The sequence below is a fragment of the Coptis chinensis genome, chromosome 6, assembly GCF_015680905.1.
Source record: "Coptis chinensis isolate HL-2020 chromosome 6, ASM1568090v1, whole genome shotgun sequence".
NCBI classification, from domain to species: Eukaryota; Viridiplantae; Streptophyta; class Magnoliopsida; order Ranunculales; family Ranunculaceae; genus Coptis; species Coptis chinensis.
In genome coordinates, this window is record NC_141461.1 from 43,738,066 (window position 1) to 43,760,324 (window position 22,259).

The following is a 22,259-nucleotide window of genomic DNA, read 5'->3' on the forward strand; positions in this document are numbered from 1 at the left end:
AAAGTGAAAGGGTGAGGTGTCTAGTTTGTAATGGAGGAGGGCAAATCTATAAATGGCAAAAGTAGGGGTATATAAACAAAAAAACAAAGGAGAGAGAACTCATCCATTGTCTTAGGATCCAAACCATTTGGTTTGTTTATTTTCTTGCCTTGTTTTTCAATTCATGTTTTTAATTTCTTGTTGTTTTATTTTATTTCAATCAACTTGTTATTTCCTTTTTCTTTATTTCAGTCAAACTTATTACTTGGTCTTTGTTTCAATCTTAAATCTTGTTTGCTTGCTTTTCTTTCAATGTTTTAATCAATCTTCCTTTCATGTTTTCAAGTCATTTCAATCAACAATCAAAGCTTTCGAGTTCATTAGCTTAGAACCATTCTAATCCTACAAGAGTCTACCTTTCTTCTTCATATCTCCCTCACTTAAACTCTAAACAATTTAGGATGAACTTCAACTTCTAATCTAAACTCTTTTGAAGTATACTTCCACCACTACTAAAGCTTTAGCTCCTTATTGAAAAGAAACTATCAATAGCGAGATTAAATCCATATTGCAAAATCATACATGGGAATTGGTGGATTTACCACCTGGTTCCAAGACTTAGGGATATAAATGGATATTCACGAAGAAATTTAAGACTAATGGATCAATTGACAAGTATAAAGCTAGACTTGTAGTCAAAGGCTTTAGACAAAAAGAAGGATTTGACTATTTTGACACTTACTCCCCAGTTACAAGAATAACGTCCATAAGAATGTTAATTGCAATAGCATCGATACATGGACTTAAGATACATCAAATGGATGTAAAGACGACATTCTTGAATGGTGAGTTAGATAAAGAAATTTACATGGAATAACCCGAAAGGTTTGTTGCTCCTAGACAAGAAGGAAAAATTTACAAGCTTGTTAAATCCTTATATGGATTAAAGCAAGCACAAAAGCAATGGCATGAGAACATGAGAAATTTGATAACTCAATGTTGTCAAATGGTTTTAAAATAAACGAGTGTGACAAATGTGTTTATGTCAAAAGCACTCAAAAAGGATGTGTCATTGTATGTCTCTATGTGGATGATATGCTGATTTTGGGTAGTAATATGAATGTCATAAAATCTACCAAGCAAATGTTGTCCAATAAGTTTGACATTAAGGATTTAGGTATTGCGGATGTTATTCTAGGAATTAATAGTTCTAAGACGCAAGATGGACTTGTTCTATTGCAATCTTATTACATTGTGAAAATCCTTAATAAGTTCAGGGAATATAACATCACTCCAAAAATGATACATGTTGACCTAAATCTTCATTTAGCCAAAAATAAAGGCAATGGTGTACCTCAGTTAGAGTATTCTTGTATATTTGGCAGTTTAATGTATGTCATGAATTGTACAATACCTGACATAGCATACTCTGTAAGCAAGCTAAGTAGATATACGAGTAATCCTGACAAAGATTATTGGACAACCTTACTTAGAGTTTTGGGATACTTAAAGTATACTCAGAACTATGGTCTGCACTACACAAGATATCCATCCATTCCAGAAGGGTACTACGATGCTAATTGGATATCTGACACTAAAGACTCAAAATCCACAAGTGGATGTCTTTACTCTTGGAGGTGCAGCTATTTTATGGAAATCCTCAAAGCAAACATGCATAGCAAGGTCCACTATGGAATCAGAATTCATAGCGTTGGACAAGGCTAGAGAAGAAGCAGAGTGGCTTCAAAATTTCTTAGAGGATATTCCAAACTGGGCTAAACCTGTGTTAGTAGTGTGTGTTCAATGTGATAGATAATCTGTTATTGGTAGAGCACAAAGTAGCATGTATAACGGGAAGTCTCAACACATACATCATAGACATAACACCGTTAGACAATTGCTCTCAAATGAAGTTATCTCAATCACCTATGTAAGGTCTAAAGATAACATTGCAGGTCCGCTTACAAAAGGTTTAACAAGAGATCGAGCAAGTGGAATGATTATCCAGGGGAATGGGCTTAAAGCCTTCGAGATATTCAACCAAGAGTCCTTATAATGGAAAAACCAACCTAGTTGACTGGAGATCCCAATATCTAGGTTCAAAGGGCCAACTGAATTATGTTTGTGACTCAGTTAGCACTGGAGAGTAATAATATACTATGACCTATTCCTATGATAAGAAAGTGCATATTTGCCGCGCGAACCAGGATAAGTTATGCTTTTAATAATTTACTATATCTTGAAAAGTTATGTTATCCAAGTGGAGTATTGCAAGATACTCTTTATAAAAATCACTTATGTGAGTGTGAAGTGGGGTCGCTTCTATGAGAATTTTAAGGCAAATGTCTCAAAAGCACTGTCTTAAATCAAGAAGTGTTCAAGGCCAAAATGAACACAAACGTGAGAACCAATTGTGTCCGAAAAGGTACTACGTGAAGATGATTGTCTAGGTTTATACAAACGACTGACAATTCAAGGACATTAATTGAAGTCTACTGATCGTCCAATTAAATCTGATCGTCTTTCACTAAGGCAAGTTCAAGGCCTCCCATGCTACTTGCCCTGATATGGTAACTTTTCATTTGAAATAAAACAGAAATCCAATGTTTATGATAGAAGAAGCCAAATCTTCATTCATGTGGGGGATTATTAGGAAAATAGATGTGCAATTGAAAGTTCAAAGTGTAGTGAACACATGGAACTTGGATTTGCACAAATCCATTGAGATATGAATAAGTAATTTATCTCCCAAATTACCCTACTTAAGATGAAATGGGTTTCACTTGAAACAGTAAATAAAGAAAAACATTTCTGAAATAGTGCAACGGTTCGAAATGTTGCACTATGCCAAAAATGTGCGACCTTTGGAAATATGCAACGGTTCAAAACATTGTTTTATGCCAAAAAGGTTTGTCCTTTCGAAAAGTCACTATGGTGTCTCAAAAAGACACTGTGTTGGTTCGAAAAGACTTTGTGTTGGTTCGAAAAGTCACTTTGTTGTTTTGAAAAGACACTTTGTTGGTTCGAAAAGTCATTGTGTTGTTTCGAAAAGACATTGTGTTAGTTCGAAACGTCATTGTGTTGTTTCGAAAAGGCACCACTCTCATATAAATATTGGACATTTTTGCATGAAGAGAGATCTCTTGAAAAACCTCTCTTTTCCTCTCTATTCTTAGTCAAAACACAACGTTGCGTTCACTGATTCTGTGGAATTGAAGTGCTACTTTCCATAGAAGGAAAAATCCGCTCTATCTTGCGAGACAATTTCCAATTCAACCTTGAAGCACCATGAGAGGGAAAATCTGTCTTAAGGACATAGTGAATATTCACTAGGCTCGGATTGATATTTTCGTACTTGGTGCATAAGAGAGAAAGGTTTGTACTATTGTAGTAATTAGTAAAGTGTAAGTATAATTGGGTTGTGGTTCCTAACAATATACTTGTTTCTCTGCATGACAGACCCAGCTTCTGGAGAGTGATTGGTAAAGGAGTGAAGGAGTTGGTATGGGCATATGCCTGGAAAAGCATGTTGGGTTAAATTAAGGTAATTTTTGTAGACGGAATTAGATTGTGAATTGAGGAGAGTTGTGGAGTGATTTTGAGACTCTCTTTGATGCTGAGAGTCCTATTTGAGGTGTTTTGATGACTCGCCTTGATTCAGTTCAAGTACGTGTTCAACTGCAGTATGTGGAAATGAGAATAGCCAATGTGTTAATTTACTTTGTAATCTGAAAGGAAAATTTTTTTAAAAAAAATGTCATTTAAAGAAAATTGATTTTGGTTGTCGATTTGATTTGTCGAGATGATGACACGTGTCAAAAAAATTTGAATTCGGTCTTTTCCAAAATTCCGTCCAGAGCGTTTTTTCGATTTTTACATTCAGACGGAATCCAACATCCCGTCCAAAATTATTTTTCACCTTTGTATTGGGCAGCATCACCTTGCTTTTTACCAAAACGGTGGAAAAGAGACAAGAGAAAATACAACCTACGTGGAAGTGAATAACAGTAGCTTACATTGGAAATGCTCTTAATGAGCTAGTGCAAAATAGGAGATGGCACAACAGCACTACACTTCCAACCTGATCAAGATTGAGTTTCTTTGGGGACCCTATTGCGTTCGGACTTCGGACACTGGATCATTGTAGACTGTGCTTAGCGTCCTTGCAAAATTTTAGCTCAAACGCAGATAGTGAAGTGATTCCTCTGAGGATCTGATTAATATTTTTGATACTGTTACTCAACCCATGGGCTGCCAAATTTTCAGAAACTTCATAGTCTCTAGGCCAAGGAATGGGCCAGAATAAATACGAGCCTTGTTATATAAAATTTCAATTTCACACGTGTTATGGATGCAATTGGTAGAAGTGTAGAACCAAAAAACGAATGGTGGTGAATTGCTAACTCCCGCCTTACCTGACGCAAGTTCACTACTCATCTTGCAAACTCAACAGTTTCTCAAAAAAAAAAATGGCTTTGAGTTGCGGCTTCGTGCCTTCTCTTCCACATTACCACCTCCACGTACTACTCCTATCCTTTTCTTGAAATATTATATATATGAACTAATAAGTGGTCGTTTACTTTTTCTTAAGCAGAGTTATTTGCAGGGGAACACTAATAGTTGGCTTCTTGGGAAAAGGAGTGGGAGAGCTTTTTCTGTGAATAACTTCACACTTTATAAAACAAGGTAAACATCTTTACTTTTAAGTAATAATTTATACAGTGGATAGAAAATGAATTGGAAGAAAGACTATACTAAATTAATTTAGGAATGACTTTACATAGAATGTCCAAAACTATTAGGATTGGCACCTCACAATTAGGTGACTATAACCACAAAATCATTTTTCTTCTTAAGGGTGGAGGAGAGAGGCGGTAGTACACTACCATAAAAATTCTTGGAGGGGTGATTGTACTATAATTTGTTCGTTTTTCCAACTGTTTGTGTGTGTGTAGACTGAGGCCCTTCTATCATTGTAACTTAGCATAAAAAAGATTGAATTTAGTTAGAGAAAAACGAAGCTACATTGACACGCTCACACGGATATGAAGTGTCTGACATGGATTATTTTTAAAATATAGGACAAAAATAGTTTTGGAGTTTAATTTTCTTAGTTTTTTAGATGTAGTTAGTTTTTCATATCCATGTTCCATAACGCCACAAAACTTACAGAAGGTACTCTTTTTCACCATTAAAAGTTTATTAAATTTGCTGGCATAAGAAGCTGAACCAGAATTTTAAGGCATTTCCACTTTCATTGTCTTCTACATAGAGATTGCAGCTTACTTGAACTGCCTATTCTTAGAATAATGGCTAATCCTATGTTCTTGCTACTCTGAATCTGATTATTTTAGATTCCTTCATCTTATGGAAACTTTGTGACCTTTGTTTAATTCATCTTTGAGCTTTGAAAAGCTTAACTTTGTTTAGTGAGCATTTTCTCTGTATTGGTATCATTTGTCTGGACCAATTGACAGTGAAATATTCTTTTTGGATTTAATAAACAGGAGAACTTTGATCTGTGCAGTCAGTCAAGATGCTGAGAAATCATTTAAAAAGACAGTGGAAGTGGACAGGTTAATAGATATGCTGAGAGACTCAAATGCAAATGAAGTAAGTGATTTTTGTCACAAATATTTATATAAATGATTTATTTTCATGAGCGATGTGTTACTTTCTATATGTATCTTTTACCCTCAAACTTTTTCGTGCTTTCTATATCACGTTTTAAACTGCAGTTCTTAAGTACAGATTATACTTTTTAATAAGCACCATAGCCTTTTCAAGGAATAAGTAGTAATTCTCCTTGTTCCGATCTCTGAGCTGAAGAGATGAAAATGAGAGAAGCAGAAGCAGAAACAGAGAGAAAAATCATGGGTTAATATACATTCAATATCTGAAACTGAAAGTATTTTTTTTGGAAAATGATGATTTAAAGTCCCCTTTAATTTTTCTGTCTTGTATTCAGAACACTGGTATCCTATTGTTCTCAGCAGTCAGCCATATATCTTAAGATTTAAAAAAACAAGTCCTATATATCCCACTTAAGTTTTCTTTATAGAAGTATTAGATATACTTGACGACAGTTGAAATATATCCGTAGTAGACAGCACATCTTTAGGAACTCAACAAGCATGACGCGTACCAGCTGGGGTGGACATATGCTAGGAACTGACTCAAATGTATGACTAACTGTCCAGACTCCAGAAAGAGTTGCTTAGGAGATGCCCATGTTTCTTCTTAGGTTGGGTGATTCTCAAGCGATTTTCTACTTGACTCTCTTCCTTGTTGATAGCCATTTCTTCAGTTGTTCTTTAGGTGGTTCATGTTTCTTGCATTTCAATTTAATTTTCACATACCTAGTGTCTGATTCTTACATCTTAAATTGTTCGCCATTGTAAACTACTTCAAAGACTTAAAACTAATAACTGAAACTTTCCTTTTGGTCTCCCTGAACAGCTTCAGAAGCTTGTTGTTGAAAATGTTCTTGCCTTCAACGAGAGTTTCTGGATACGGCTTGCTGCAAGAACTGAGACATGCAAATTGGAGGATGATAAAGCATGGTTTTTGACTTGGTTGATTAATAGTCCCTTTTTTGAATTGTGTTCCAAGAGGGGCTTCATATCTGGCCTAGTCTTAACATAACAGTTCTGCTTTTGCAGAAAGATTATGAGGAGTTGGCTTTATCTGTTATGAGCATTGTGGATCGCCTTGTCCATAAAACCAAAGTATGGTTACTGTTATTTTCTATTCTGTATTTTTGTTTAATTTCATTTTTATTCATTTAGTTTTGTTTCTCTCTTTTTTTTTGGTATTTCTGCTTCTCTCTCTTTCTCTCTCTCTCTACAAGAATATGATATTTGTCATCTACTTTTCATGGCTATTATTTTACTACGTGCATTTCAATAAGTTTTGATTTTCATATATATGCCTTTCATATTCTTTTGTTTCTTGCAGGAAAAGATAGAATCCGCCACTGATGTGCTGAAAGAAATTTTAAAACCTGTAGTTGATGTCGCTGAAGAGATTTCTTGGCCTCCTAGAGATCCTGAGGCTCTCGTTCGTATGGAGAGAGTAAGTAATCGTTATTTTGTATTTTTTTCTTCAAAATCTAGCACTTACAAATATGTTTCAAATTTCGGTATACTATAAGTAAAGCTGTTTGGAATACTAAAAACCTAAGTCAAATTGACACAGATACGCGTGTCGGGGTCCAACACGGCGACCTATATGACGGACACGGGAACACAGCTAATTGAAAAGAAAACTATTACTATTTTTGAGTTACACAACTAATTCTTGGGCTCAAGACCTTACAAAGCCCCGCCTCCTTACAGTGGCATATCGTGAGTTCTAACTATGTTAATAGATTTTTATCTGTCTTTTAATAACCCTAGTTTGAAATCGTAAGCAAACATGTCTGTGTGTCCTACACAGATTTTTTAAGAATATGAAGTGTCCATGCTACATTGTTACTTACTTAGCTACCTCTCACAAGGTCCTCATATAATCATGTGACATTACGTGGCTAAAGTATCCAACCAGATCTTCACTTGTTACGTTCTATGTTCTATGTGATATGGATACTAGACTACTAGGACCATACGAGTAAATTTACTAATTTGGTCATTACATTTGGTCATGAGTACTTATGCTGTCTTAGAAAGTTTTTCCACATATGTGCTTTGATTCTTAGTTAAGGCTTAGGTGTTTGTGTTAGTATGTCATTAGGTGTGCTTTCTGTTTCCCAAGTCAATACTTACAGAAACATCAAAACTTACTTCTGGATCTTTGTAGTTGTAAAGCATTCTACGAGTACTCCGTAATCCTTGAGTGATCCTTTTTCCTGTTTTTCTTTTCAATGAAAAGTTAACAACCATAAGACGCCAACCTCAGACACCATTTCAGTCTATAAAGAATTCTACCTAGTGTGTCATTACCCCTTAAACCCGAGTGCAAAGCTTGAATCCTATTGTTAACATTCAATTGTGTTATCTCATTTCGAGTTTCTCACTCTAAAATCTCAATCTGAAAATTTTCTCTTGAAATTCAAGACCTTTTTATTATTCAGAATTTTTTTTTGATACTGCATTCCTGCTTCACTCTTACAGCATTTGTCTCTTAGAATCAGTTTGTCTCGGCTGCCAGATCCCAAGAGTCCCAGACACAACATCTGTCAATGCTATAAGTTGACCTTACCAGTATGGATGATAAATACCATTGGCATACATCTTATACTCTTATACAGATATATAGGCAAACATTACATCTTAGGTTTGTCCGCTCTCCTGTTTATTTCTTATTTACTATCACATCAACTAGGATCTTCATAGTTTTTAAAAAAAAAAATCGTTTTCCGACCTTCACATGCTTTATATGTAAATTAACTTTGAAGGTATCCTTGTGTAGTGACAGTTGTAATTAACTCTAATTCTACTAATTGACTCTCTCTCTCCCTCTCTTTGGCCCTCGTTATTAGGAACTAAGTCAAAGGGAACAAGAGGGTCAACTAGATGAAGGTTTTCTTGCAGAAGTGAATGCACAATTGCGGCAAGTGAGTCATTTTGTTCATTCTTCCCATGTTACAAATTCAAGTGTACGCCTGCCAAACTCGTCACCTGATGTCGTATTGTTGGAGTTTCTAATCAGAACTAGATCAATGAGATTGTGATCCTCTATCGTGCTTGTCAGGGAGCAGGGGAGGTTCAAATGCCATAAAATATCTCTGTTTGCTTTGCGTGTTGTTTATTGGGTGTTTATATAACTATGTACAAACTTGTTTGGTTTTATAGTTTAAGTAAAATAGCTTCAGATGGAAGGTATATACTCATAAGATCTAATTTGGTTATTTTACGTTTTTAATTAGAAAATTTCATCTATTTGAACAATGAAGTGTTGTTTAGTCATATCAATGTAACACATTATATCTTGCGTCTTTTTTGTCTCTTGGATTTCCTAGCGCTGAACTTGTCATGCCACAGTTATATTTTTTAAACGATATGGAATGGACTATATTGAATGCATTAAATATGAAATAAAAGTTTGAAATGCAGTTTTAGTCTTTTCTTCTTCTTCTTCTCCTTCTCCTTCTTCTTTGGTTGAATTGCTGATTTTGTTCTCAGTCAAGTGTAGGCTAAAGAAGATAGAGATAAGCCTGGGCTTGAAGCTATGTTGCAAAAGGTCTTGCAACTCTATGCTTCCAAAGTTCTCTCTAAACGTAGCTACGCAAAGAAAGGTATTTGAATTAGAGTTGTCATTTTTGAATGGCAGTTCAACTTGATTTTTGATATTGGAGTAAGTTATTGTATTTTATGTTATGTTGGCAATGAATAGATTCTCTACCAAGATAACAAAATCATATTTCTTGGATAGTGAGACGATGATAAGAAAAGGCACTGTGCTTGGGGTTTAGACATTGTTAGAACTGTGAAATTATGATAGATGATCACACCCACAGCACCTTAGACTCCTGAATAAATGATACATTTAACTGAAGTTACACATGATTATATATTAGCTCAATCTAGTCTTTGCTAAAATATGATACTCCTCCCTTTGCTGCGTTAGAGATGCCTTTTCAGTTTTCCCAAAGCAAGTGCTACATAAGAGAGATATTTTCCCAAAATAACCTCAAAGCTTGAGTTCATCAACTAAGACTTTGATTTCTGATGCCTGGAGTACTTTGGGTTCAGCACTACAAAATGTTCCACTTCTTTCCAGTTTTCGTGATAAGGCATAGAAATTATTTCTTAGATTAGTGATGATATGTATGCTCAACAAAACCTTCTCCTGTGGAATGTGTCAATATTCCTAGTTGTAAGTTGTTTGATTGTGTCAAGACAGGTAATCTGAACATATTATTTGTCTCGAGTGAGCTTATCTCGTTCTTTTAATCTGGCACAGGGAGTGAAGTTTTGAAGGCCGAGGAGTTTCTTGAAACTGTAATCAAAGGTACAAGTTCTCTTAACGATGCTAGTTTGGTAACTTTGTACAATGTATAAAATTTGAATGAACTTGTCAATTCTCCGTAGGAAGTGAATAATTGCATCACTTAGTTTCTTAGTTGTTTTTGCGTGATATCAGGATGCTTGGTTATTTCTTTATGTAGTGATACTTGTGTTGTCAAAAATTGAGTTATATCACATACAATATGTGTCCGTGTGGACAAGTGGATACATATCCGACTACGGATTATTTTTTAAATATGGCATGTCCATGTAACATAGCACCTAACTGATGTGTTGATCTTTTCAATTCTCATAATCTCTTGTTCCTTTTTCCAAAAATGATATGTTATAAGACAGGCTTCTTAGGGTCATCAGGTTGAAGCATTATAACTTTTTTTTAACTAAGTAACTTGGCTAGTGATACCCATTGAATGATTGGATGAAGATGAACATCATTAAACTTTTGCATGTACTGATAGTTTTTGGCAGATCATTTGTGTGGTCTTTGTGGAACGTGACGTGCTATTCTGATGTCCATTATTAATGATCAATATACGTGAATGGCTTCAGGTTATAGATTTTGACATTTTGTGAACAGTGACTGACCATTATTTCTTGAGCTGCAGCGCCTGAGGTGGAATGGAACAAACTCTTGATTAATGGTCTGACTATTGGAAAGGGGGAAATTACACCCGAGGAATTTTATGGTGTAGTCAAGAAAAGACTTGAGCGAACTTTGATCAGAACTGTAAGACGCACTAGTAGATTTTTTTATGTTGTTTGCCATTTCAAATTCTTCCTCTTTGCCTATGTTGCTCAAATTGTAACATTGCAGGAGGGAGGGTCATACCAGCAACGAGTTTTGACAGAGTACCTTAAAGGCATCCAATTAAGAACAGAAGAGATTGTCCAAGTGCTTCAGAATAAACCGCGGTGACTAGCGATCACAGGCGGCAAACTGGCCTCGTGAGGTGTGCAACCTACTAATAACCTCTTGTGGAGCACAATGCAGATTGCATCAAGAAGGAATCCGAGATTCACTTTGGCCAGAGAACTTTTTGGAGAAGCTTATACCTATCTGATTACTTTATGTAAATTTTGGTTTTATTTTTTGCGAGTTGTAATCAGATGATGCATATGAACTGAATCACATCACATTAATGTTTATACCGCTATAGAAACTACTGTTGTTTCGAGAGAGCGACTTCTGTAGAAAAAGTGTATCACCATCCGTGGTTGACACTTTGTCTTTTAAGCATAGTGGAACAGCGGAGTTCTATACAGTATTTCAGCCCCAGTTACAACTTTACAACCAGATTGTTCACGACTCCCAACATTTGGTATGAGTTTGAGTTTCCTTGTAACCAGGACAGCAGTGCTCGACGTGCCAACCCAAATGCAAAACTTTTTGTAGCACCCTTTTCAGATACCCGGACCATGAATCCATGATAGAGTCTGTAGTATCAACATGTGCTACAATTGCAAAGTGTATCAGGTCAGTAAGTGGATGATCATTTGATTGACTTTAAGAAACTGTATGGTGGAAGAAGACAAATCAACTGATCTGAGAGTGTCCACCAGATCCACCAAGTTGAAGTTCATTGACTTCTTTCCTCAGAAAACAAGCGTGTATCACTTCAGTGGTTGAGACCTGCCTGACTACGTCTATCTATAGACTATAGGACTTTAATTTTGTATCATTATCAACAAAGTTTAGAAATCAAAATCCGAGTGGTGCCAATTTTTTTAAAGTTATCTTTATAAAAAAAAAAAGGGGGGGGTCTGTATCGTTCCAAATTTTAATGGATGTCCCCCGGAGGACAGTTCTCCACTCTTTCTGTTCTGATATATATGCAGGGTGTGGGATTAAAGTCGTTCAAGCCCAAGCCCAAGCCCAAATCCAATAAGAAATTCATGGGCCATCATAATACAAGTCTGTATGATAATTTTCATTCATCCCATCTCCAAATAATAAAACCACCAACGACCAAACACAAAATTGAATGGGTGATGAGAACAAGTCTAATAAGCGTAGGTGCTAATAAGGGAACAATTATTTGTTCAACAATTTTTCCACCCAAATATTATCAGTATCATCCTAGTAAGGCAAAGGCACTAGCAACAATGTCTGATGACGGGGCTAATAATAAGCAAAAACAAGAACCAGAATTGATAAAGAAAAAGGAAGAGGTGGAGAAGCTACCGCCCCCACCAGAGAAGCCGTTGCCTGGAGATTGTTGTGGAAGCGGTTGCGTTCGTTGTGTCTGGGATATATATTATGATGAGCTGGAAGAGTATAATAATCTTGTTCAAAAGAAAAATACTTGTCAATCCTAATTGTAACGGTGTGGATTTCACCCTTTGTTATTGTTGTTTTTAATGTCATGATTGTTTAAAGGATGTCATAATTTTGCCTAAAGACATGCTAATGAATTACTGTTTTTGTTTTGCTTTATTTTCTTTTATAGGATGTGGAATAAACAGACTAATTAGATTGTATTTTGGAATTTCATCTGTGTCAACTTACTTTGAGGAAATGGATGCCGATGATATTGTTGTAGTTCTGAAGTCGAATAGGTCTTAGGTAGACGTGTCGGTGAGATATTTTCATAGAAATGGAGAGTGCTCAGGGAGTTGATGAACCGCGCAAAAACTGGATGTCTTTCCATCATAAATTATCACCTGCATGAATGAAGACTCTAAATGCGAGTGGGATCCCTTCCTTTAATTTGAGATTTATTGGTGTACCATCTCTTGTCGCGTCAATTTTATGTTCTTGGTTTGACGATCTGCTCTTGGCAATTCGGAGGACAGTGGCTGAATGAAAGAATAAGTTCCTTTCTAGTAGGAAGCTAATTTTTTGTTCTTGTGTATATTCACATTCGTTTGTTAATTATCTGTTGTCTTGGCGCCTAAGTCAGTGCTAAAAGGAATTCAAAAATTAACATGCGCTGAACTTTTTAGAGGCAAGAGTGAAGGGGAAAAACGAAGAGTATGGCGAACATGAGAATAGTGACTGCCTACTTGTGAAGGTTTTGGCGTTCTTTGTTTTGGATATTGCAAAGGCTTTTTTCTCGAGGAAAACATGGATTTACCAACTACAAATCGTGTTTGCTCTTAGTTGGTGCAACTGATGAGATTGAAGGGACCTCGGCCTGAAAAAGGTGTGGTAGTTGGGACTCTGTGCCTGTTGGAGGTCCAACTGGTTGGACTTTGGTTCCATTTGTCGCATTAAGGCATTAAGCACATTGATACTTTTCAACATATTCAAGTGGTAAATTTGTTTGATTATGGGGTATGGAAGTGGAACTTGTTGCAGGTTCCTATCTCAGGCGGGCTTACACAGTTACACAATACTGAGATGTCTGTGGTGATAAATCCTAATTTACATGATGTCCAAGTGCGGGCAAATTCTATAAGGGGCTGAACAAAATTACAAGATACTTGTGGAAAGCAACAATGACTCTAGGAGGGGATTATTAAGTCGGATGGAGACTGATGGAGACTTGGAGAAGAGACATGATGTTCTGCTCTATGGTTCTGGTCTGATGAATGAGGAGTAATAATCTCGACTTCGCTGATGGCAATCAAACCGCCATAGGTTGTTATAGTAATTCCCACCATGAGACATCACAAGTACCATTTTCAAAATGTTGTGTACGTACACAGCAAATTAAGTATGTAAGCCCATACGCATACTGATATACACAAGTAATCAATGAGATACATACCATAAATTAATTGTAACAAAGTGAAGTACATTGTATAAATTAAGCAGTGGCCCTAGCGCACAGGAGACGCACAGTACCAATGTGGATGGACCATTTTACTTAGATCAGCAGCATCGGGTACATTGGCTAAACTGGCCATGGTCCCAGTGTACCGGTGTAATTTCACGCTTCATATGGTAAATGCCCCACTCTATGATCAGCAGAAAGCATAGGATATACCAAAGTGTTTAAGTTGGTACAGCATGATTACATGGAAATATATCAAAACATGCTATGGCCTGTAGTCCTTTGTCTTAGTTATATTCAGAAATCTTCGTACAGCCATAAATTAGGATATCACTGAATAACACAATCCTAGGCACTGGCACGGTATTACGAACTCAATGCGCAGGGCTGATTGTGTGCTTTCCTCTTACTTTTTTTTTTTTTTTTTTTTTTTGCCTTTTTCTCTGAGATCTGTTCTCATATTAGTGCTGAATCTTCAAAAAGGTGCTATTAAGTCACGGATGCTAGGGTCAACAAACTATATACCAGAGATGAAGAAATTGTGTTTTTCTTTATATAGTTGTCCACTAGAACAAACAGTAACAACATCCAAAATCTCGTCAAGGTTTAACAACATTTTATCTTGATATATCCTATCAGAAAATTAAATAAGATTTTAAGAAAGGATTAAAGATGCCATGTTTTAATAGATAATATTAATCCTAGTGTATGTTTATAAAACAAGATGTGTCCCAGTGGTGTAACATTTAGTGATAATTTGTGTTATTTCAAGTTTTCTCTATGGAAGAATATAGGAGATGGAACGAGTTACAGAGGCGGAATGTATGGCAATCATTGAAGGTGGGGTTGAACAGGCATTTACAAGAGGGTGGAAGAAGCTGTGGATCAAGACCGACTCAGAAGCTGCTGCCCGTGCTTGAAGAGACGACCATATACCATGGGAGTTGAAACTACATGGATGAACTGCTCAAACAGATATTGAACCTTATGATTACTGATTACAACAGCGTTGAGGGAAGTGAATGGTAGTGCAGAAGCATTGGCAAAGGCGGGGTACAGCCTTACCACGCAGCGCACTTTATGATATCATGGTTCCTGAATGAAAAACCCCACTAGCTGCATCGATGGGAATCTCCCTTTGAGATTTTAGTTTTTGCTCGTACAAGTGAGACATTTGTAATATGCATTTGAGGGTTACGAGCATTTTTAGTTTGAACTAGGGATGGCGCTGCAGCATGTTGCCTTACCCGGCCTACACACACTGTACTTCACTTCCGTTATAAATACTGGAAGTATCTAGAACTATGGTGGCATTGCCTTCATTTCGCTTCATGTCATCTTGGACTTAGGTGCCATTGAAATCAAAATGCTTATGAGTTATGATTCTGTTCGAATCCAGATTCCATAGCATACAATATTCTTACGAACTCAACACCAACAGTGGACATTTGTTCTTTGAACTTTGTGGCTAAACTAGAGGCTAGTGTATAGAGCTCGGTCAAGGAACCGAACTTGATATCGTGTTTTAACTTTTACGCCAGTCTTCTGATTATGGGAACAACCATTGCCGGCATGTAAGACGGGTTAAAATTATTACCAAACTCCGACAAATGCTCATATGTGGCATTCTAAAGACAAAAATGCTGATCCCGAACACTGGTTATAATAGTATATCTTGGCACCCATCTTGGTCCACAGGTCAGACAGGTAGTGTTTACTTCATTGTTCATTCACTTTTGCTTTGTCTTTGTTATACACTCGTGGTTTGACCTGAAACTATGCAAAATGGTTTTGCAGAAAAAAATGGGACTGTCAACTGTTAACACAAAATGCAGCACTCCTCGACACCGTACCATTTGGCAGCTTAATTGATCCGTCCCATGTTAGATGCACACAGCTGGATCTTTAGTCCCAAAAACCATGCACATGAATGCTCCCAATAAGGTTCTGTTTCATGTACAGCCTTTCCAAATAGGAAGATACAAAAACATAAACAAAACCCAAGATTATTCGGGTCCTGCAGCATTTTGAATCCTTAGAAGTGCATGAATTCTGTGACTGTACATATCAGAAACCTATTGAAACTCTAGCATGAAGGACAGGAAAAAATACTTTGAGAGTTAACACTACAACGTTACTGTATCATGCAGCAACAGGTTTTCTTAAGCAAATGTTGGGCTCTTGCTAGTAGATCTAGTTAATAATAAGCAATTGCCAGTATCAATGGGCAACTAAATGATAACTGCCTGAACAACAAATTTTCAGGATGTGATAATCAACAGATGCCACCGGCCTGACCTTTCTTTTTTGAATAAAGTTTGGGGTTAGGCAGACCCTTGCCTGTATTAAAATCTAACACAAACTTTACCTATCTTATCCTCCTCTACAATACAGTACAAAGCATTATTTTCGATGGGATTGGTACAAAATAGGCAACACCATTTACATTTGACTTGGCAACTAGGTAATCAGCCACCGGCCAGACCATATTCAACTGGTAGACTCAAGTACTGATATCAGACCTTCAGTATCAATTCATATATACAATGTTCCCATTCCTCGCTAGTGGAAAACAAAACACATAAAAGAAATGGAGGATGTACCATAGACAATAATTGTAATGGAGGATGCTAATGGGAAGGTGTATCCAAGACTTTGACTATTAACACAGGTTGGGGTCTGCCTAACCTTACCTAAATCTTCCAACAACAACAAAACTTTCAGCGCGCTGCTTCAATTCTAATCTTCAACTTGTTCGTTTCTTCTTACTGCGACTCCTAGGATGTGTTTATTTAAGCTATTGCATCTAACAGCACATTTTCTGTAGATGTCAATCACAGAAACAGATCCCGGCCAAGAATCAAATTAAAGCGAGACTTATATGCAGCACCAATGGAAGTATTTTTAGCACTAATCCATCTACTTTATATTCCTTGAAGAATACTGTACTAGGTGTCACAGCAAGCATGAACAAAAATCTCAGTAACTAAAGCTCCACATCTCCAATACATGATGAGCAGTTTCACTAACATAGGTACACAATTCAGTAAAAATCAACCAAGTGGCAGACTATATAGCCAACATGCATGAGCTCAAGTAACAAATTAAGATTTAGCAACTTGATGAAACTAGTAATTATATATTTTAAAAAATATGTCGATGATCTATCATGGTTTGATTATGCTCATGAATTGATTAGTTCCAAGAATAAGCGCGTCTAAGCCGCTATATATGATCTCGGTTGCACAAACAATAAAGAAGTATATAGACAGGTCATACCAGATCAGGATACATCAGTAGTACATCTGCTAAAAGCATAAACACTATATCGGAATGCACCATTCATTAACAAGACCTCTTAAAACTGGACAACATACTATAAATCACCAATATATGAACTTCTATTAAGACGAAAATCAAAATACTCCATTGATCAGTACATGATTTTCTAACTTTACAAGAAAACTGCACGCATGCTGAATATCTGAAGTACATTTTCCGGTTTGGAAAACGTAACATTTGCTGAAAGCCTAAAACCTGCAGTCTATCAAAAACCTGGTCCACTGGTCACGATCATCCTTAATTAGCAACTCATATTAGGCAAAAAGTATGTTTCATTCCTTGAAGATATGAGCACAAGCATTAAATATAATGCATTTACATGATCCCTTGATATATGATTTGTTCTCAGTACTAGTTTAGCAATCACAGCTGTATGAAGACACGACTGGAAACCCATTTACGAAAAAAACATAATCACATTTATGAATATCCATTCTGCTGTATAGTAGTTTTACATGTCATAGACCAACTAATATGATATAATATCGCTTAGCTAGAAATCTAGTCAGATAAGAAGATCTTCTCGATGAGTAGATAAAAAGCATTAATCAAAACAAGGTGTTCATTATTGGTTGAAATCATGGGTACTTTGCCTATATCAAGCAACTTTTTGCACTTAATCAACACAGCCAAAATTTTCTTGTAAGCACATGCATTAACATGAGCAAATTGGTGAGACAAATGACAAATAAAATCACTAGTTTTGGCATCCTTTTCTTTGCATCCAGCATTTATAATCTGAGCACGAAAATATGGTGGTCCAAAATGAGGCGTATGGGGATAGGTTATTTATACTCAAACAAGAAATTGTCCATGATAAGTGAAAACTCATTTAAGCTCACAAAGATATGATTTAGACCAAAATACACAGTACGTAGCTTAGCAAAACTACATTAATTCTTATAAATACTCAGCATGAATGACAGCGCCACAGTTTCATACTGATAGCGTTTATAAACTCAAGAGTTGGTGTACTGATCCCTCATACAAAACTGTGAATAATCTGTTTAGACTTCCTTCTTATTGTTCTAATTCCAAATTCTCACTAATCTATATAACAAATTGGGCACAGAAAATGTTGAATATAGAACTATAAACTTTTGTAATTACATGCATGTTTATTAATTGATCAAATTGAAGCCGGATTCTTCTTTCACATAAGAACTTATACTGTAATATTATAGAATATCAACCTGTATAACTAATTTTATGAAGTGCTTATCTTCATATATAGATCTTTCTTTTCTTCCAGTAAGTACTTATAGATCAATAGAAGGGATCACAGATCAAATGCATTAAACATTGTTTATGAAAATAGCTCTTCAAAGTCCTAGTAGTTTCTTAATGTCCATATACACATTTAGAAAAATTAATGAAAAAGAAAAAAGAAAAGAAAGGAGCTCTCTAGTCTCAAATTCTCATTATCCCTGGTTTATTCAATTTACCCAATATGCTGGGCTGGCGATATAAGCTAGGTTATTTATTCCTAACAGACTCATACAACAACTTAAATAACACGAATACTTCCATTATCCAAGGAATTTCTTCTATTTGAATAATTTGTATATTGAAATAACCTTAACGATTCACATGTCATATACTCACACCAGAATAGGGCAGGATAAATAACCTTTAAAGTTCACATTTATAGTATCCAATATTAAGAGAACATGCTATGCGTCAGATATTGTGATTTAGGGAACCTTCTCATATATTCTTTCATTCCTCTCACATGTCACTAACTATAGAAGCATGAAAGCAACCTTGTGTCTTATGTACTTTCATTTTAACTTGAGCTTAGCATATTTAAGACTTCTATGTAGACAGGATGTTTACTCCTAAACTGCATTTTTAAATCTTAAACAAGACCACCTTAATCACTAAAAATGTAATATCTATAGCCATATAGGTAGGTTTCTGTTGAATGTCACATCTAAGATTCTTTTAGAAAGTAATCATAAATATGTGCATGGTATTCTGCACATGTACGAATGTGTATTATTGTACACATGAAGTATGACCAACATATATATATTATGAGAGATCGAGAGTGCTTTTACTTAGAAATTGATATCCCATGCATTGCATTGAGCTAGAAGAAAAAATCACATATAAGAAAATAATATTCCCAGTTTGTCTAACTGAACAAGAAACCATCACTTCATGAATTATATTTAAAAAAAAAAAAAAAAAAAAAAAACATCACTTCAAACAGGCAAGCAACCGCATAAACTGGAAAAAAAGTGGCTTTCTAATTGAAACCAATTCAAGTTCAAAACGAACCAGAAACCAAAGCACAATCCAACCCATTATTGATGAAAATCCATAATACTATAAAGAAAGTAGATACATAGCCAGCTCACCCTCTATACTCTACACTATAGTCTACGCACATGACTTAAAGGGACTTCATGAAAAGGTATCAACAACACGAGAACAAGAGGAAATAAAGGCAAGCTAAAATGAAAACTCAAATACCCACATTTCTCATTCTCATTTTTTGTGTTTCTTACACATAAAATTGGTGGTACAATAACTAGTGACAAACAACAAAAAAGATTTGATAAATTCATAAAATCAAGAGCACAAGTTTAGTGTTGCTTAGGATCTAGGGTGTGGGAAGAATTGCGTACCGGCGACGAAAGCATTAAGAGGAGTAGGATATAAAGAAGATGGATCAACGAACAAAGGAGCAGCTGCATTAGTACTACTAGTAGTAGACATACTAGTGTTTCCAGCTGTGATGAGATTATGATTTTGAGATAAACCCTCTCTTCCTCCACCAGCAGAAGAACTTTCAGCAGCATGATGAGCATTGTAGTGATGATCAACTCCTTGATCATATAAAATCCCTTTAAAAACATGTCCACCAATATTAACAGCAGTCTGATATGCATACTGTTCTTCTGCATCATCCATTGCACTCACTCTTACACATCTAAAAACAGCTGCTGAACTTACTTCTGCTGGAAAGTGATGACCCACTTCCAAACCTGCTGAAAAACACACAAAGAGTGAGAGAATGAGTAGGAATAAAATATAGTTAGTTTGTGAGAACTGCTGGTCCGGATTTGCTGTTGTCAGTTTTACTCGCAAACAGTGTTGAAAAAAAAAAAAAAAGAAAAGAAAAGCTGGTTGAGGTGACGATCATGATAATGGTGTTGGATTTTGATTTACTTCACACGCAAACTATATTCTTTTTCTTGCTTTCTTTGATGATGGTTTTTTTTTTCTTTGTCTTGTACCTGATGTAGTAGTGCAGTGTAGATTCTCTCTAGGCCTTTTAGTAGTATTCTCTACAACTCTTTGTTGTTGCTGTTGAACTTGCAGTTGTTGTTGCTGCCTTTCTCTTCTTCTAGAAGCAGGTACCCAAGTGCTCCTAACATGAGTTTGACACTGAAATCCTCTGCTCTTACAACAAGTTCTACATCTCATATGTGTACAATCTTTCTTTGCTTGATTCCCACAATCTTGACAGCTTATACCTTTGTCTCCTCCTTCTCCACCTTGTGAGGATCTCATCATCATGTTCATGTTCATACCTCTTGCACTCATCAACTCATCTCTATTGGTAGTACTACTAGGACCCACACCCATGGATGAGTAGACTTGTTGTTGTTGTTGTTGTTGGTGTTGTCTTTGGACATGCTGCTGCCATAGCTGAAACTCTTTGTTATATGAAGAGATCTCTTCATTCCTATAAAGATATAGTTGGTTTTCTGAACTGATCTGGTTAGTAGATGGATGCTGTTGATTTCCTTCACCCCTAGTTAGTGAAAAGCCAGCCATATTTTTGGATAATTAGCTGATATAATGAAACTCAATTTTGAGTGATAATCCATACTTGGGTATGAAGAGTTGAGAAAGCCAGTACTAAAACAAGTAGTTGATGGGTATGGTTTGAAACTTGTGTATTGTGATTGGGCTTTCAGTTTTAGGAAACAAGGATATGGGGTATTGATAATTGTTGTTTGTTTGTTTGTGTTGTTTAGTTTTGTTTCTAGCTATGTGTGTGGGTGTGTGTGTGTGTTTGTGTTATGGAGTTTTTGGGGTTTGTACTGTGGAATTGTGGGGTTGATTTTTGCAGGCTTTTTGCACAGCACACGTCGGGATGTTTTTGGGGCTCTACGTTGATAATTGCTATGTATTGAGGAACAACCTTTCTGCGTTTTGAGGCATTTAAGACACAGAATTACAGCTCTGCCTCTCTGCTACGCCGCCATTGAAACACGCTTCTGCATTCTCAATTTAAGACAAAATTTATCTCTTTTCCCTCTCTCTCTCTCTCTCTTGCTATACTTGCACATTTCACATCTTCATTGATGATGGTCAAGTGACACCATTTTATGAAGTTGTGATCGTCTTTATGCCTAATTAATATGTGGTGACTGGTGAGTCCATCTTGGCTGGTTTTGCATCCACGTGCTAGAGTTCATAATTTTGTTTTGTTTTTTGGCAACTGTTTGCGATTACCTAGCTAAGATTACTCTTAGAGAAATCCTAAGACTATTTTAATGTCACTAATTTCTTACACATGGCGAAATGTTTACTTGTTGGATTTATTTTTTTTTTGGTCGAAACTTGTTGGATTTATTTACTTTTTTCTTCTTACAGTATTTAAGGTGAAAGTTAGTAGAGTTTAGTAGGAATGTGGAACTGAGTCTGACCAGTTTTTTTCTTAGCCCATCCTCTCAATTTGTATTTGCGCATTTTTTATTTACAGTGGACGCTATTGAAGACATTATTGCTCCAATTTAATTTGCCACAAAAGATCATTTCTCCAACCCTCTGAGAATCTGACCATTTTGTTTACGGTTAGCCATATTGAGTTGCTCGTCTTTTTAAATTGAACTTTTCCGGGTGAATTTTTTTGAACTCGGACAGGTGATGATTGCACTGTATATAACCTCACTATGTGATTTCAAGTCCAGATAAATACTTGTATATTTACCGTTTCGATGTGATAGCAAAGTTTTCACTGGATTACCTTCTATTCTTGTTGTTCTCGATCCTTCTTAGCTTCGCAGCTAATTTTCCAAATGGGCCTGCTAACTTTTTCTCAATAATTTCCAGGGAGAATATTTGGGCTAATAAACTTCAACTTTTACTGCGTTGGCACTTGGCACCATAACAGATATCAAAAGGCTTAAAAGAATTGAGATTCGTATTTGGGCGATATCTTCTTTGGCATGTCTTTTCTTTTCTTCTCTTTGTATTATAATATTAAACAATTTGGAAGATCTACCTTAAATTT

At 36.0% G+C, this 22,259-nt stretch overlaps 2 protein-coding genes across 7 annotated transcripts; one reads left to right on the plus strand and one right to left on the minus strand.

Moving 5' to 3' along the window:
• Positions 1 to 4,313: 4,313 nt before the first annotated feature.
• On the plus strand, positions 4,314 to 11,122 carry LOC147493102 (uncharacterized). Of its 5 annotated transcripts, none has more exons than XM_086565987.1 (11): positions 4,327 to 4,499; positions 4,574 to 4,665; positions 5,487 to 5,592; positions 6,439 to 6,537; positions 6,642 to 6,707; positions 6,937 to 7,053; positions 8,459 to 8,533; positions 9,112 to 9,214; positions 9,883 to 9,930; positions 10,553 to 10,674; positions 10,762 to 11,122. In XM_086565987.1, exons 1-11 carry the CDS (start codon positions 4,449 to 4,451, stop codon positions 10,861 to 10,863), a joined length of 981 nt encoding a protein of 326 aa, XP_086422113.1. In that variant the 5' UTR covers positions 4,327 to 4,448; the 3' UTR covers positions 10,864 to 11,122. The 5 variants fall into 5 exon arrangements, with proteins under 5 accessions (XP_086422116.1, XP_086422113.1, XP_086422112.1 ...); XM_086565986.1 differs by having other exon boundaries at positions 4,334 to 4,499; positions 4,571 to 4,665; XM_086565988.1 differs by having other exon boundaries at positions 4,334 to 4,499; positions 4,586 to 4,665.
• Positions 11,123 to 19,468: 8,346 nt separating this feature from the next.
• On the minus strand, positions 19,469 to 21,456 carry LOC147493103 (protein SHI RELATED SEQUENCE 1-like). Of its 2 annotated transcripts, none has more exons than XM_086566856.1 (2): positions 20,251 to 21,456; positions 19,469 to 20,001 (listed from the first exon to the last, which is right to left on the minus strand). In XM_086566856.1, exons 1-2 carry the CDS (start codon positions 20,792 to 20,794, stop codon positions 19,607 to 19,609), a joined length of 939 nt encoding a protein of 312 aa, XP_086422982.1. In that variant the 5' UTR covers positions 20,795 to 21,456; the 3' UTR covers positions 19,469 to 19,606. The 2 variants fall into 2 exon arrangements, with proteins under 2 accessions (XP_086422982.1, XP_086422983.1); XM_086566857.1 differs by having other exon boundaries at positions 19,469 to 19,998; positions 20,251 to 21,452.
• Positions 21,457 to 22,259: the final 803 nt, after the last annotated feature.